The sequence below is a fragment of the Elephas maximus genome, chromosome 10, assembly GCF_024166365.1.
Source record: "Elephas maximus indicus isolate mEleMax1 chromosome 10, mEleMax1 primary haplotype, whole genome shotgun sequence".
Taxonomy (NCBI): domain Eukaryota; kingdom Metazoa; phylum Chordata; class Mammalia; order Proboscidea; family Elephantidae; genus Elephas; species Elephas maximus.
In genome coordinates, this window is record NC_064828.1 from 64,305,256 (window position 1) to 64,320,938 (window position 15,683).

Consider the following 15,683-nt stretch of genomic DNA (forward strand, 5'->3'; position numbering starts at 1 on the left):
GCCTGGTGCTTCACCTCTACCCAAAGAGCGGCTCAGTAGGTCCTGGAGCCCTGAAACTCGTCACTTCCCGAACAACCTTGGAGCCCCGTGTCCCTGGGGAGAAAGCGCCCAGGTCCGAGGAGGAAACGCCCCAGCTTTGCTCTGCAGGCGTGCACAGCCTTCTCGCGGTGCTAACTGGAAACCCCAATAACCACCTTAGCGACCCCACATTCTTTTCTGACCGGGACGCGTATATGGCTGCGAACAATTCTTGCTCTCCACTGGTGGTAAAGAACTGCAGCGGGTCGGGCAGCAGCGTTGCTGCAAAGCTCGCTCCCACCCCAAGGGCGATCCGGGCAGCCGGGCGTTGGGACTATTTTCCTTCCTCCCGCAGGCGGAGGTTCTGTGAGATAGACACTGCATGACCCTTGGAAAGAAGCTAGGAGAAATGCGCCTAGTCCCGCACCAGGAGGGGGCTGAACTTACGTAGAGGTCACTGAACTGGGCTTCGTAGAAGTGCAGGGGGATCGCCAGCTTCACCGCTGCTGAGCTCTCGTCATCGCCTTCCTGCAGGAGCTGGTCCCCCCACGACTCGCCGTAGGGGAAGAGCTCGCCTGGGTGCAGCGCCGCAACCCGGGACAGCAGCAGCAGCAGCAGCAACAGCAGCAGCAGCGGAGGCGGCTGTAGCAGCGCCGGCCGCTCGGCCGTCCGGTCCCCCTGCATGCTCACTCGGCCAGTGTGCTGCCCTGTCGCAGAGCGGGTCCCGGGTCCAGCCAGCCAGCCCACTAGCGGCTGCGCGCCAGCCTCGAACTAGGATCCCGGCGGGAGTCCGGCGGGGCAGGGCTCTCGGCCCTCGGAATGTGCTGATTGGCTGCAGTCCTCGGCCGGGGACCAATCGCCGGGTCTGAGAAAATTCGACCGTGGCCGACACATCTGGTTCTAGTTAAAAGTTTTCTAAGGCGGCGGTCGCAGAAGCAGCAGAGCCGGCAAGGTAAAAGCCCCAGGCCAAGGCTGCCCGGAGCTGCTCCTCCTCCCCCACTTCGTCCTCCCCTCCTTTCCTCCCCGGGATCCCTCCAGCCCACCCGTCCCGGCTACCCCGAGGTCCCAGCGAGGCCGGTCCCCCGGACCCAATGGCCCGCAAGCTCCGAGGGCAGCGGCGTTGCGGGGGGTGACGTCAACCTAAGGGCGACCCCGGAGATGCCCCGCCAGACTTACAGGACCGGGGTGTGGTGGTACGGCACGGTATGAGTTTGCGCCCTGCCTGGGTCTCCGGGCTCCCCTCGCCCTCGAGCCCAGGCTGAGAAGCAAAGGAGCATTGTCCCAGCTTTCTCGGCTGCTTCCCTGCACCGGAGACGCCCTGCCGAGAAACGCGCCTTTGTGCGGAGCCAGAGGCTGACTCCTAAATTCCGTCCCTTCCCGAAAGCCGGCCTCCTGGGGGGCTGTGCCACCCGGCAGACATGCCCGCCATTCCCTGTCCAGCAGAGCTGTTTACCTTCTCCGAGGTAAACCGCACGAGGGGAGACCGTGGGGGTGAAGCATTCTGGCTGGGAACCAAACAGAAATGGGAGAGAAGGCGAGGTGGCCGAGGTGGGAGGAAGCCGTTTGCGGGCGTCGGGGCTGCCTTGGCTAGCACAGAGATGGTAACCCGAGCCTCTCCGCAGCAGTAGAAAAAAAGGTGGCTGAAAACAGCGCAAGCTTGAAACCAGCTGTGCGAGTGTGGGGGAACCCCATCCACCATAAACATCCCCTCTAGAAGCCTCAGGAGACTGGCGAGATTTTATTACCATTTTTATTACCAAGGGCCTTGAAATTTCCCAGATAGTCAGGCGCGCCCCCCCCCCACCCCGCCCCCGTCCTTGGAAGAAAAAAAAGGTATGTAAAAAGGAGGAAAAGAGCAAACCTTGAAAAGGCCTTAAGGGACTCTCAAAAGACAGGCTTCTTTTTGTGGGTGTTTATTCCAGTTATACAAATCCTTATGGGCCCAAAGCGCCGACCACTAAAACCCTTGAAGATATCAGACTGTGATATTAACAGAATCAACAAAAGATGGAAAATTTGCCCAAAGCAGTTTGCTTCCTCAAACTGTGAAGAGTTGTGTATTTGCTCTAATAAAAACATTTATACTTGCACATACATTTTCTCATTTCTTAGGGGAAAAGGTATTTCATTTTACTGAGGAGGAAATGAAGTCTCAAGGACACTAGATAACTTGCTCAAGATCACCTAAAGCTAGTCCCAGGTATAAAATCCTTCATTGGCTCCCTGTAGCTTCTCCCAATGTCTCAGTTCACCATAATAATTGTAGCTAACATTTACTTAGTGATAATAAGTTATAGACTAGTGTGGCTGGCAGGCAGATACTAAGATGGCCTGGTTGATCCCCATTTCTGGGTATTTATGTCCTTGTATAGTTCCCCACCCCCCGGAGTGTGGGCTGGCCTAGTGAGTTGCTTCTAACCAATAAAATGTGGCAGAAGTGATGGGATGTCACTGCGATAATTAGACTACAAAAGATTGTGCCTTCCGTCTGCTAGCAGACTATTGCTGTCTTTGATGAAGAAAGCTGGTTATGTTGGGAAGGCCCACTTGGCAAGGAGCTGAGGGTGGCCTTTTACCAACACCAGCAAGGAACTGAATTCTGCCAACTAGGTAAGTGAGCTTAGAAGCTGATCCTTCTCCAGACACTTTGCAACCTTATGAGACACTCTAAAGCAGAGGGCCCACTAAGTGGGGCCCAGATTCCAGACCCACACAAACTGTGAGTTACTAAACGTGCTTTGTTTTAAGCCACTATGTTCTGGGACAATTTGTTTTTCAGCAACAGATAACTATCATGACTAGACACTATGCTAAGGAAATTAAGGCTGAGAGGGGTTAAAAAAAAAAATTTATTGTCACATGGCTGGTAAGTACCAGAGCTGGGGTTTAAACCCAGTTCTGTCTGATTTCTAAAACTCTGCTCTTAACCACTAAATTATATTGCCACAAGGCCCTTTGCAAGGTAGCTCTAGTCTACCTTCCTAAGCTCGTCTCTTGCCACAACCACTATTTCCATTGAGACTTTAGTTCTCAAATGCAGCATTCTTTTTTATGGTTTGGAACATCATCACATGCTGGTCTGTATAACTATGACGCTTTTCTAGTCAAATTCATCTAGCCAACACCCACCCAAGAATTGAATCAAAACCCTCCTCCTTCAGGAAGCTTTCCCAGAAACTACAGTCTAATTTAGAAACCCCTTCTGCTTGCATCCATGTGCCCTGTGCTTGCCATTATTACATATTCAATCAGACATATCTCCTCCAAAACTGATTTCCATATGTCCCCCACATCACCACCACCACCACACCTCGAGAGCAGGGATTTTGTCTTATTCAGTACTTGGCAAAATGCCTGTCTGGCTCTTCAGGAAAAGCTTAAGAAATGTCATTGAATGAGTGAAGGTGAGCGAGCAGATCTAGGACTAGGACCCATGTCTCCTGGCTCAGAATGCAGTATTCTTTTTCCTACACCTCCATTCCTGTTAAGCTGAACCGAGTTCTCTAATTCTCTTTACCAAGCTGCCTAGCAACTCACCTACCACTATTGTCCAGTTTTCATCGTTCTTCTATTCCACAACTATTTCCTGAAAGTTTACCATGACAAACACAACTCTGCAAGAAATAAAGGACTACAAGATGTGGCCCCTGACCTTAAGGAGCTTATGATCCAGTTGGGAAAACAAAGCATAAATATGAAGGGGGAAAAAAAAAGAGGCAGCACTGCCATGTAGGGTGCATTTAACAACAAAACAGGCAAAAAGGGCCCTGGAACCAAGAGGCTGTCACCAGTTTTTAATCTGATTCTGAGCACCTAGGAGTAGATTAAATAGAGAAGAAGTTGAAATGAGCAGTCCTGGCTTCCTGTCTGCACAGAGTGGCTAAATTCTACTCGAAATATGAGGCTTTGGGGAGCTGTGCTTGAGCAGACAATCCTTACTCTAATATTATTTTTAAAAGCCTCTGTGGCATCAAAAGAGTAGTTTCTCCTTTGAAATGTCACTTTGTGTCTTGGGGAAAAAGAAAAAATCTGTCATAGCTATTTCACTGGTCAAAGTAAATACAGAAGAAATACTTCCCATTGTATCCACAGCTCCCTCTTCAAGAGGAGAATGTCTGTGGTCTTCCAGATGGGCTAAAGAGGCAGAGGCCCCTTCTAGGCTTGAGGTTATACAGGACTTCTGTAGAAGTGTTTAGCCCCCTTGGTTTGGCTCCTTAGAGTAGATATGAGCATTGCTTGAAAGGCAAAATTAGTTAGATGTAGGATTTTTTATCCTAAGCCAGATGTTACCAGACACCTTGCCAATAGTCTCAGCAAAAGTCTCCATGGTTATATTTTCTTTTTATGGTTATATTTCTGTTATAAATATAAAGACTTCAAGAATGATGACATTTCCTGTTATTTTCATCAAGAGAATGAAAGCACATTTGCTCCATAGCGTGGCAAATAGATGTTGGTATTCGAGAACAGATTCTATCTATAGCACTGACCAGTGCCTGTGAATGTTGGTATTGGAGGTAGGCTTGGCAGAAAATGTTCCCATATTTGCTGTACACAGTGCTTCTTTGCATAACTTTCCATAAAATTCCAGGGTGGGTATGCTAGCATGTATAAAAAATAGAGTTGTGCTATGAGTCAGAACCAACTCAACAGCACCTAACAACAAACAGGACAGAGCAAAAAGACAGGAGGGGGATGAGTGTCTGAGCAATCAGTAACTGTCTACCTCCAGATTTCTTGTTACATGAGAAAACAAACCCATTTTTGCTCAAGCCACTGTTCCATGCAGCAGTGCCCAATCCTAACTAATCTCGTCATTCACTAAATCCTTTCTCTACATGTATCTAAAACACACATCTGACCATCACACGTCCCTGCCAGAAACTCTCTGGTGGGTTCCCTTACCTTTAAACCAAAAAAACCAAACCCATTGCCATCGAGGCGTTCTGACTCACAACAACCCTATATGACAGAGACCTGTCCAACAGGGCTGGGAAGGACCTCCCTGGCTTGGTTTCTGTGTGCCATTTCCTGCCCTTTCCTGCCTTAGGCCTTTAGCAATGCTGACTGTTTACAGTTCCCCATCTACACAAGCAACAGGACCCAGGTGTGCCTCTGCTTATGCTGTTCCTTGCCTGGAATACCTTCCCATCTTCTCATGATCTCTTATTTCCCTCTATATTCAGTTCAGACACCACATCACATCCCTGAGTTTCAGCTTCCACAGAGAGCCAATCCTCTGTGCTGCTGTAACACCTGAGCACTCTCGCTGTCTTAGCTCCTTACCTATAGTGCTGGGATAGCCTGTTAATGTCTGTCCCTTCAACTGGTTAAAAGGGGTTAAAAGGGTAGCCTTTATGTAAAGACATACTTCTGTCTTTTTTTTTTCTTATACTCTCTTAACTACCGATTATTTCTGTTTCAGACTGTTTTTTACCATGAGCCAGAGCATAGGAAGAAAGAAGGGCCTTAGAAGTAGATGCCTTGATAGTCCCACATGGCCACCAGAATGTGAACCAGTCCTTAAGGAGAGGACTGCTTCTTCCTCATTCTGTATCTCATGAGTCTAGCACAATACCTGGTACAGAAGGGCTGTTTAGTAAACCCTTACTGATTTGAATTGGAAAAATGTTCTGTAAAGAAATCTGTCATAACTCCTGTACTTTTTTCTGAATAACTCACTCCCTGATTCTTCACATATTTGTTACATTGTGGATTGTTGCTGGAAAAATAGGAATGAAAAGTGTGGCTCATATGTTGGTAGATGAAATATTTCCACTGATAATTATATTTGGAGATGCTATTGCTAATGGCATTATTTTCCTTTACAAAGAATAATGCATAAAGGCCAATATTGCCCTCTCCCCTCTTGTAACTCTTACTGAAAGCATAGGGTGGCCCACACAATTCAGCACTTAGTTAAATAACATCTGTATCAATCCTCTTTACAAAGACTTCTCTCTCCACCCAGACTGTAAGTTCCTCAAAGGTTCTACTTTTCACTTCCTTTAACACTCCCACAGCTACCCAACACAATGTTGAGTAAATAAGAGCTGGTCAACTTCTAATGAGTTGAGTGGCTGCCCAAGAATGACCTCAGTGTGTACTGTCTTCATGGGTAGTGGCTGGGGCTGTGTTTCCAGAGGCTGTTGTCCTTGGCTCCGTCTATACTTCTTTCCTAGACATGCTGTGCTTCTTACCAAATTGAGTCACCTCATTTCTGTTGCATGTGACCTGCTGGCCACTGTCACTTCCTTTAGAAGTTGGTGCATGAGTCAGAACAATGCCAATGAAGCCAATAATAATAATAATAGCAAGCCTTAATTGAACTTTATAATGTACTAGATTCTGTCTAATATATATACTATCCTATTAATTCCAAGAATATGCCTAATTTACAGATACAGAAACGGAGCTGAGAAGAATCGAGTAACTTTAATAAGATCCCAGTCAGTAAGGGTGGAAACCAGAATTCAAACCCAGGTAGTCTGACTCCTGGACCCAAGTTTTTAATCTCCCAAGACTGTTGGGCTGATTCCCTGGTAGACCAGTTACTTTGCTCAGTACCTCTAATTCTGCCAGCCTGATGAAAGTAATTAATTCTAGTATTTCCTATCATTTATAAAGTTGTAATTGTTAATTGAGCATGATCTCATGCATGCTTGGAGAACTATAAATATCTAGACTTTGTAGAGAAAACATGATCCTTACATTTAAGGAGTCTGCATCTCTGATTCGGAGATAATAATAGGTATAGTTTATTGGACATTTATTATGTACTAGACACTGTCATATATTATTTGCAATCCTTAAAACAAACCCACGAGATAAGGAAAATGAGATTCTGAGAATTTAAATGACTCACTCAGGCTACAACAGCTTGTAGTAAACAACAACAAACAAGTGAAGAAAAGACAGAAATATGAAGACTATAAAATCAAGTTCTCTCCTCAGTCTTTGATTCTATTGATATAGATGGATACCCAAGTAGTGGAATGTCCACATCAAACACTATTCATGTTTCTTATACTGTACTACTGCTGCCAAGCTTAGCATGGGTAAGAACAAGCTCTCAAATTCTATGTGATACAAAGTGACGTATGTCCTACAGCTGCCTTTTTTTTTTTTTTTTTTAACCATGGCCATACAACCTGATAAAGACACTCCATGAGTTGGATAGGGTGGATTTCCCACTGCCAAAGTAAAGTGGAAAAGATCTTTGCTGATGGCATGGTTTTATTACCAAAAAGCTGAAGCAGACATCAGAAGCAGCTACATCTGTGTACTAACCATGAGAAAGGCAAGTGACGGTAAGTATACCAAAATGAAAATCATCAATTAAAAAAAAAATTTTATTGTGGAAAGTATATAAATAAAACATAAGCTTTGCCATTTTAACCATTTTTAAGTGTGCAATTCACTGATGTTAATTACATTCACCATATTATACAATCATCAACACTATCTATTTCTAAAACTCTTCCTCACCCTGGTTTTCAACTTCTATATTTTGGAAACCCTGGTGGCGTTGTGGTTAAGTACTATGGCTGCTAACCAAGTGGTCGGCAGTTCAAACCTGCCAGGGGCTCCTTAGAAACTCTATCGGGCAGTTCTACTCTGTCCTATAGGGTTGCTATGAGTCGGAATCGACTTGACGGCAGTGGGTTTGGGTTTTGTTTTGTTTTGTTTTGGCATAGAGGGGATTTATAAGAAAAGTCAACTTGATATACATTTCAGTATCTTTATAAAATTGTATTCAACTGTCACAGCCAAAAGGAGCACAAGGAGACATGGCAACTAAAACACAATGTAGCATCCTGGATAGAATCCCACAACAGCAACGGAACATTAGGTAAAAACTAAGGGAATCTGAATAAAGTGTGAACTTGCATTAATACTAATGTATCAATATTGGTTCATTAATTGTGACAAATGTGCCATTCTAATGTAGGATGTTACTAATACAGGAAGCTAGGTACAGGGCACATGGAAACTCTCCGTACTGTCTTCTCAATTTTTCCATAAATCTAAGACTGTTTTAAAATAAAAAGCTTACTTAAAAATAAAACTATATCTAAAGACATTGCCTACTATGTTGATGAACCTTCACACGTAAGTTTTACAAGAAAAATATCTCCTAAAATTTGGGACCAGGAATAAAGTAGATGTCTCCAACCAAATTTGGCTGCCTGTTTTAGACATTAAGAAACGACATAACTCCATATGTATCACTTTGTGCCAACACTGGATCTACAAAATCCAAGCATTAAGTCCAGAACTCCTTGGGTTTGCCATCTGCTTTTAGAAATTATTTTAATTAGATATCAATTCTTTAAATTTATCATGCTGTACACCGTATGTGTCACCTTTCACACCAACTCAGTCCACTTTCCACCTTCCATTGCTGTTCACTGCACCACCATTTCCAAGGCACCCAGACCGAAATCCTCAGTCACCTCTATATGACTTCCTGCTTTCTCTCTCATTGACAACCAATTACTTGACTAGTGCCACAGACCATAAATTCACAGAGATAAAGGTTATGTCTATCTTACCGATGTATTCCTAGCCCCTTGTGTAGTTAGTACCTAGCACCTAGTAGGTGTTCAAAAACATTTATTGAATTAATGAAGTTCTGTAGATTTATTTCCTGCAAAGTCTCTTGCCTTTTTCCCATTCTTACTGCCATCACTCAGATTCAGGCCCTCATCACCTTTCCTTTCACTGAATAACACTCACTGGTTCACCTAGTTCTAGTTCCCTACTTTAGTCCCTATGTCCCACTCTATGAGAGTTCAACTGCTACTAATTAAACTATCTAAAATAACCAAATATGCCCCTTCCTTGCTCAAAGGCTCCCTCCATTCTCTAGCATTCAAGATGAGTGTTTGATATTATTCCTATGTCTGCTTTCAATAATAACTACATGATATGAATGAGGAGAAGCCAGAGCAGAGTCCAGATATATAGCAGCAGTGAAGGAAGACATCAATTAAAACTAATGACACGGTCAGGGTGGGGATAAACGGCCTTATGCACGTGTCAGACTGTGGGAATTAAAAGAGGTATGTACATGAAAGCAGATTAACATGGTAAAGCATTACAGACAAGTATGTTTTAATAGTCAAGATTTACCCTGCCTTCCTATATGTGGGCACCCTGGTGGCACAGTAATTAAGAGCTCAGCTGCTAACCAAGAGGTCGGCAGCTTGAATCCACCAGCTGCTCCTTGGAAACCCTATGGGACAGTTCTGCTCTGTCCTATAGGGTCACTATGAGTTGGAATCAGCTCAACTGGCAGTGGGTTTTTTTTTTTTCCTATATGCAGGAGCCCTGGTGGTGCCATCATTAAGCACCAGGCTGCTAACCAAAAGGTTAGCAGTTTAAATCCATCTGGTTGCTCTGTGGAAGAAAGATGTGGCAGTCTGCTTCCATAAAGATTACAGCCTTGGAAACCCTATGGGGCAGTTCTACTCTGTCCTATAGGGTGGCTATGAGTTGGATTTGACTCGGCAGCAATGGATTTTTTTTTTAAATAGATGTTTATGATGATGACCTTGACTCTCTGACTCATCAAAAAGATGGAAAGTATTTCAGCATGGCAGACAAATGGATATCTTATTTTAGAACATTTTCTATTGTAGATTTGGTTCATAATCTTACTATTCTATACTCATAACAATCCTTATCTTTGTAGAGGAGTTAGTGGTTTTCAATGCATGATTTCACTTGCATTATCTCATGTAACTCATTCCAACATCCTTAAGAGATGAGCACCAGTATCCTTATGGGCAGAACAAGGCTCAGAGAGGTTGGGCGACATGCCCAAAGTCACCCACCTAATAAGTTGTAGTGCCTGATGTAATTTGCACTGTGGATTTGTTTTGTTTGTACACACATTCTTTATCTCTTTGTTATCTTGTAACTAAAATGTTGGACTTTGGATGACAAGCCTTTACCATCCCAGCACAGCTGTCCCTTCTCCCTACCGCCACCATTACATACACTTCTGGAGTGCATCATTCACCATACACTGTATGTAGTAGTACTAGTTATTGTTATTATAAGAGTAATAACAATAGTATCTAACATTTATCAAATGTTTCATGATCCAAGCATGTAAGCATCATTTCATTTAATCTTCACAGCAACTCTCTGAGGAGAATAATATTATCATCCCCTATTACATTCATAAACTAAGGCTCCGAGAAAGTAATTTGGCTAAGATTACACAGATACTAAGTGGTACAGCTGAGATTTGAACCTGGGCCAAAAAAATCCATTGCTTTCGAGTTGATTCCGACTCATAGTGACTCTATAGGACAGAGTAGAACTGCCCCATAGAGTTTCCAAGGAGCAGCTAGTGGATCCAAACTGCCCACCCTTTGCTTAGCAGCCAAGCTCCTAACCACTGCACCATCAGGGCCCCTTGAACCTGGGCCAGCTGACTCGAAACCTGAGTATTTAACATCTTCAATATAACATTGTACCATATACCCTGGAACTTTACAAAAGTCTCCACATTTCTAAAGTACCCTCCTTTAACAGTGTCATTTGTGTCCCCTTGCCACATCTTCAATTTTTATTCAGTATATTGGATGTCAAATGTACTGATAAACAGGTGAGTTAATGATGCAGGAATGCTGAGCTTGTGTATCCTTCAACTTCATTATGGATTTAATCTAATTGAATTTCATGCACTTTTTCCTTGTTTCATAAACTTACAGAATTTTAGGACCGGAAAAGGCCTGAGAAATCCCATAATCTAACCCCCTCATTTTAGTGTGATAAAACTCTGACTTAGAGATTCAGTCACTCGTTCAAGCATTGTAGCACCAGCAGAAACAGAACTAGGTCTCCAAGCTCCCAGGCTAGGGATCGTTGAGCCAAACCTCCACGGTCTTCTGTCCCATGTCATGCCAGGGAGAAATAGACAAGATGAGGAGCACCCTCTGTGAGACCAGTTCAAAGCACTAATGATGCACTCTTCCCCCAGCTTTATGGCTATTTTCTCTTCAAAGGAAGAGTATATAGGAAGGGCTTAATAGACCCCTGTTCACTTGACTTAGATGTGGAAGCATTAATGTGATAGTTTGGATTTAAAGACCTTCCTTTAGCCCCTACTCAGAGCACCTGGTGGCCACAGTAAACAGAATAGTAAAAAAAAAAAAACGGAATAGTAGATAGAGTCAAATAAGCAGAAAGCTAGCTTGTTATTTTCTGGCAGGAGGGGAAAGGTGGACTATTTAAAAAAGAAAAGAAAAATGATGGGAAAGCATCTGGGGAAGGGCACTGCCTCCAGTTTAGACTCTTACGTGTGTGTGTGCAGTTATGTGGTCACTTCATTAAGAACATCTGGTACTTCATAACCATTACTTACGTGCGGGTGTCACTTTAAAGACTTATTTATATGGGACAATCTGTTTCAGCCTCTTCTGTTCACAAGCCCAAATTTGTCAGGTCTGAATCATTAATAAACCCTGTGAATAGGCTGAACCTCATTTCTAGGAAAGTTCAGACTTCCAGCCTCAGGATTAGCAGGTTTTGTAGTGTTGGAGTTTATGTTTTTCTCCTTCTTCTCTGTCCTTTCCTCTGCTTATTTTTTTTTTTTTTCATTGCCCCTACATAACACAAAAAAACTGAAAGGTAAAATATAATTGGAAACAGTGCTTTTATTTTGCCAAGTACTATGCTAACTACTTAAGAAGTCGTCCTCATGCTGCCCACCTATGCGTTACATTTTACCTTTTGGAGTCTGAGCAGACCTAAGCTGTTAAGGTACACAAAGCTGTCAGATGAGAGAAGACCTTGCTCTAGCCCTCAAGTGTCATCGAACTAGGACCCAGAATGAGAAAGTGCTCCAAGGTAAGGATATTTACAAGTCTTTATATGTAATATTTCTGGTAAATCTCAAGGGAAAGAAAATCAGTAGTAACTACTCATTAGTCAACAACTTCACTCATGATTTTAATAAAAAGGAAGAAATAACAAAAAGAATTTAAGCCAAGCATGATCAAACCAATACAAATTTTTTTTTGTATTTGACGAATTGATGGGTAGGGAAAGGCAACCCCGAAGTGTAGTGGGAGAATTGCCTGGAGTTAAAGGCTCACTGAACCTCATCCGCAATCTGTGTCATTCACCCATGAATAACTGAGTGCTGACCTACACTTCATACAGTTAGTATCTATATGGAGAGTTTGCAAGCTAAAGATCTGGACTTTGGATCTCTCCTCAAGTAGCAAAAACATCAGTTATACTTGGAAACCATCTTTGTCAATTTAAAAGAACTTTCTCTTAACTCCACCCAGAAATTTTACAGGATGAATCAAGATTTGAGGAGGGCTTAAAAAAAAAAAAAAAGCCGCTATTTTCTTTCAATAGAATGTTTCTTTTTTTAAAAGTTATTTTTAAATTTACTTACAATAAAATTTACTTTTTTGGTGTACAGTTCTATGAGTTCTGACAAATGCTTAGGGTTGAGTATCTACCATCACAATCAAGATACAGAACCGTTCCATCACCCCAAAAGATTTCCTAGTGTTTCTACTTTCCTCACCCCACCTCTGATCCCTGGCTACCACTGAAAAAAAAAAAAAAACCACTGAAGTGTTCTTTAATCCTATAGTTGTGCCTTTTCCAGAATGTCATATAAATGGAATCAACTAGCCTTTTGAGTCTGGTTTCTTTTACTTAGCCTAATGCATTTGAGGCTCATCCAGGTGGTCCTATGTATCACTAGTTTGTTCCTTTTTTATTGCTGAATAGTATTCCATGGTATGGATATACCACAGTTTGTCTATTTACCAGTTGAAGGAAGTTGAGCTGTTTCCAGATGTTGGTGATTATGAATAAAGCAGCTACAAACATTGATGTATAGGTTTTTGTGTGAAAATAAGTTTTCCTTTCTCTTGGATAAATACCTCAGAGTAGAAATGCTGGGCGTACGCTAACTTTAAAGGAAACTGCCAGACTGTACCATTTTATATTCCCATCAGCAATATATAAACAATCTGATTTCTCTATATCCTCTCCGGCATTTAGCGCTGTCACTATTTTTTACTTTAGCCATTATGATACATGTGTAGTGATATCTCATTATGGTTTTATTTGTATTTCCCTAATTATTAATATTGATCACCTTTTAATGTGCTTATATGCCACCGTACATCCAGATTTTTAAAATGCCTTTATCTGATTTCAAACCTTATACATGCTCATTATAAAGCATTAAATATTATGGAAACATGCTACATGGAATATTAAAATTTCCTTTAATAATCTTACTTTCTTGTTATAGTTACTGTTAACAGCTTAGTGTATATTCCTACAGATGTTTTCCTTGTATAAGCTAATACATTCTTTTTTTGCAAAAATGATGCCATTTTATCCATATTGTTTGAAAACTTGCTTTTATCACATAATAATCATGGGCAGCCTTCAACATTAGTATGTATAGACCTATCCCAACTTTTTCTAATGACTTCATGGTATTCAGTTGTATGCTTTATTCAATTCTTTATTGTATTATATTTTTAATGGAACAGAAATTTGTTGTTTTTTAGGCCAAAAAATCACATTTTGACAATTTCATATGTTTCTATATAACAGAAGTTGTATTTCTAGTATATTCTAGTAATATTTTGAAGTTGTAAAAACTTCCTAATGAAATGATGCATCAGATATTTCTCAGCTTTGAACTGCAATTATGTTAAAGCAATAAGGACTGTTTTAGAGCCATGTGACCAGTTATGTGAAAATATGAAACAAGGTCCAGTTCTTCAAACTTACAGTTGAGCAAAAATTTCATGTTTATGTCTTGAGGAACGGGGCATATGGGTAGCTGCTGTATCATAAGAAATAGCAAGGCTACCAAGAAATTTATTGCATTGTCTTATTGCTCTGCAGAGTTTTCCATAGTAAACGAGATGATTCTGGTATGTACTTTCCGTTATTTCACTTAAAGCCAATCCCTTTATGCATCAATCACTACTGTTAACACCATAATATTCACATGGGGGTTAAAGTACTATTAGTGTTCTTCTTTTCATGATCTCATAGAGAAAAGATATGCTGGCAAGGAATGTAAATGATTTATTCCTAATGACTTAATCTTAGACCCTTATGCTTGCATAAATTTGGGGACATAAAGAGAAAATGCTGACAGTGTGGTCATTCTTAGGTAGAAGATCATTTTTGTCTTTTTTTGCCACAGACATATTTAATTCTAGGGGTAGGAAAGAAAAAGGAAATTTCAGAGACCTTAGTGGATCTTTTCTCTTTCTCTCTCCTCTCCTAAGAGTATTTAATCTTTTGGTTTTCCAGGCAAATCTCTTGCAGCTGCTTAGTCCTCTGTTCGTGCCAAGGACCCTTTGTTTATACTAACTGCACCCAAAGAATTCTTACACAAGTTGTACTGCTTAAGCTCTTTTGCAAGTCTCAGACTGTATCACGTCCGTGGGGAAATATAACCATACTTTTTCTCTCTCCACATTCCTTCTGGTCAAAGGAGAATGTGGAAGATTTCATTCCTTAGACTCCAGATCTTAGACTAACATGGCTTGTGATTTGCATGTATCAATGCGTGAGACAAGTTTTATAAGCCTATGGCTAGATGTGCCTACCACTTCCATACAGAGTGAATTTAAGGCGACAGACCTAAGAAAAGACCTGGAGTAATACTTAGTCCATCTGGATTCAGGTGGTTTTCTATCCTCAAAAAAGTCTGTGAAACAGAATAAAACAACTGGGCCAAGTTCTCCTGAAAAAGACTGGTTCCAGATATTCATCCACAGGTTCACAGCATCTCAGACCCAAGGAAAACATTTAATTTGATCATATTTTTAAAGCCCTTAAAGATTAAAAAATCGTGTGTTATTCGTATCATCGAACCTCAAATTATACAATAGGTTGAGCTAGTTCTCAATCCTGAAACATTTTTCCTAAAAGCTCAATGGCTATGACTGATTCATTCTTTTGTCGAACTGTTCTTTTCAACACCAAAACTTAATATTGTAAAATATTTGGATCATAAATACCATTCACTTGCATTGTTTCAATTGCCACCTGTTCAACCATTTTAGAAATGAGATAGGCAAAGCTAGGCGGGATCAAGTGACTTGCCTAAGATCATGTAGCTATGCAGCGGCTGAGGGTGGAACCAAATCCAGACACATTGCTTCCTCCGCATTTTTTCCATTGCTTTTCCCAGAATACCCAGATTTAAAAAAATTAAAAACACAGCCAATCATTCTGGTGTTTGCTATCACTCAGATACAGGTGACTGATATATGTATGTGTGTGTGTGTGTATATATATATACATATATAATATATTGGGGGACATTATATGGACAAAACTTCATCTATGTCCAATATGGGAGTGCCTGAGTGGTGTAAACAGTTAAGTGCTCGACTACTAGCTGAAAGCTTAGTGGTTCAAACCCACCCAGAGGCCCTCAGAGGATAAGCCTGGTGATCTGCTTCTGAAAGGTCACAGCCTTGAAACCCCTGTGGAGAACGATTCGACTCTTCACACATGGGGTCTCCATGAGTCAGAATCGACTCAATGGCAACTAACAACAACAACATGTTCAATATTACTTGGCTAACATTACTTTTCTCCAGCCTCTCGAGTATTTTCAAAATCCCCTCCTCCTGAGTGCA

The 15,683-nt window shown here is 41.7% G+C and overlaps 1 protein-coding gene across 3 annotated transcripts in view; it reads right to left on the bottom strand.

Annotated features, from left to right (window-relative positions):
- NID2 (nidogen 2) overlaps window positions 1-1,338 on the bottom strand; it is an 80,866-nt gene extending 79,528 nt beyond the window's left edge. For 2 of the 3 annotated variants that reach the window (XM_049897983.1, XM_049897984.1), the window contains exon 1: window positions 466-966. In XM_049897983.1, coding sequence (XP_049753940.1) covers window positions 466-702 — 237 coding nt within the window. In that variant the 5' untranslated portion in view covers window positions 703-966. Of the gene's footprint in view, window positions 1-465; window positions 967-1,194 lie in introns of those variants that run through there. The other variant, XM_049897982.1, reaches the window with a different exon arrangement.
- Between the last annotated feature and the right edge of the window lie 14,345 nt (window positions 1,339-15,683).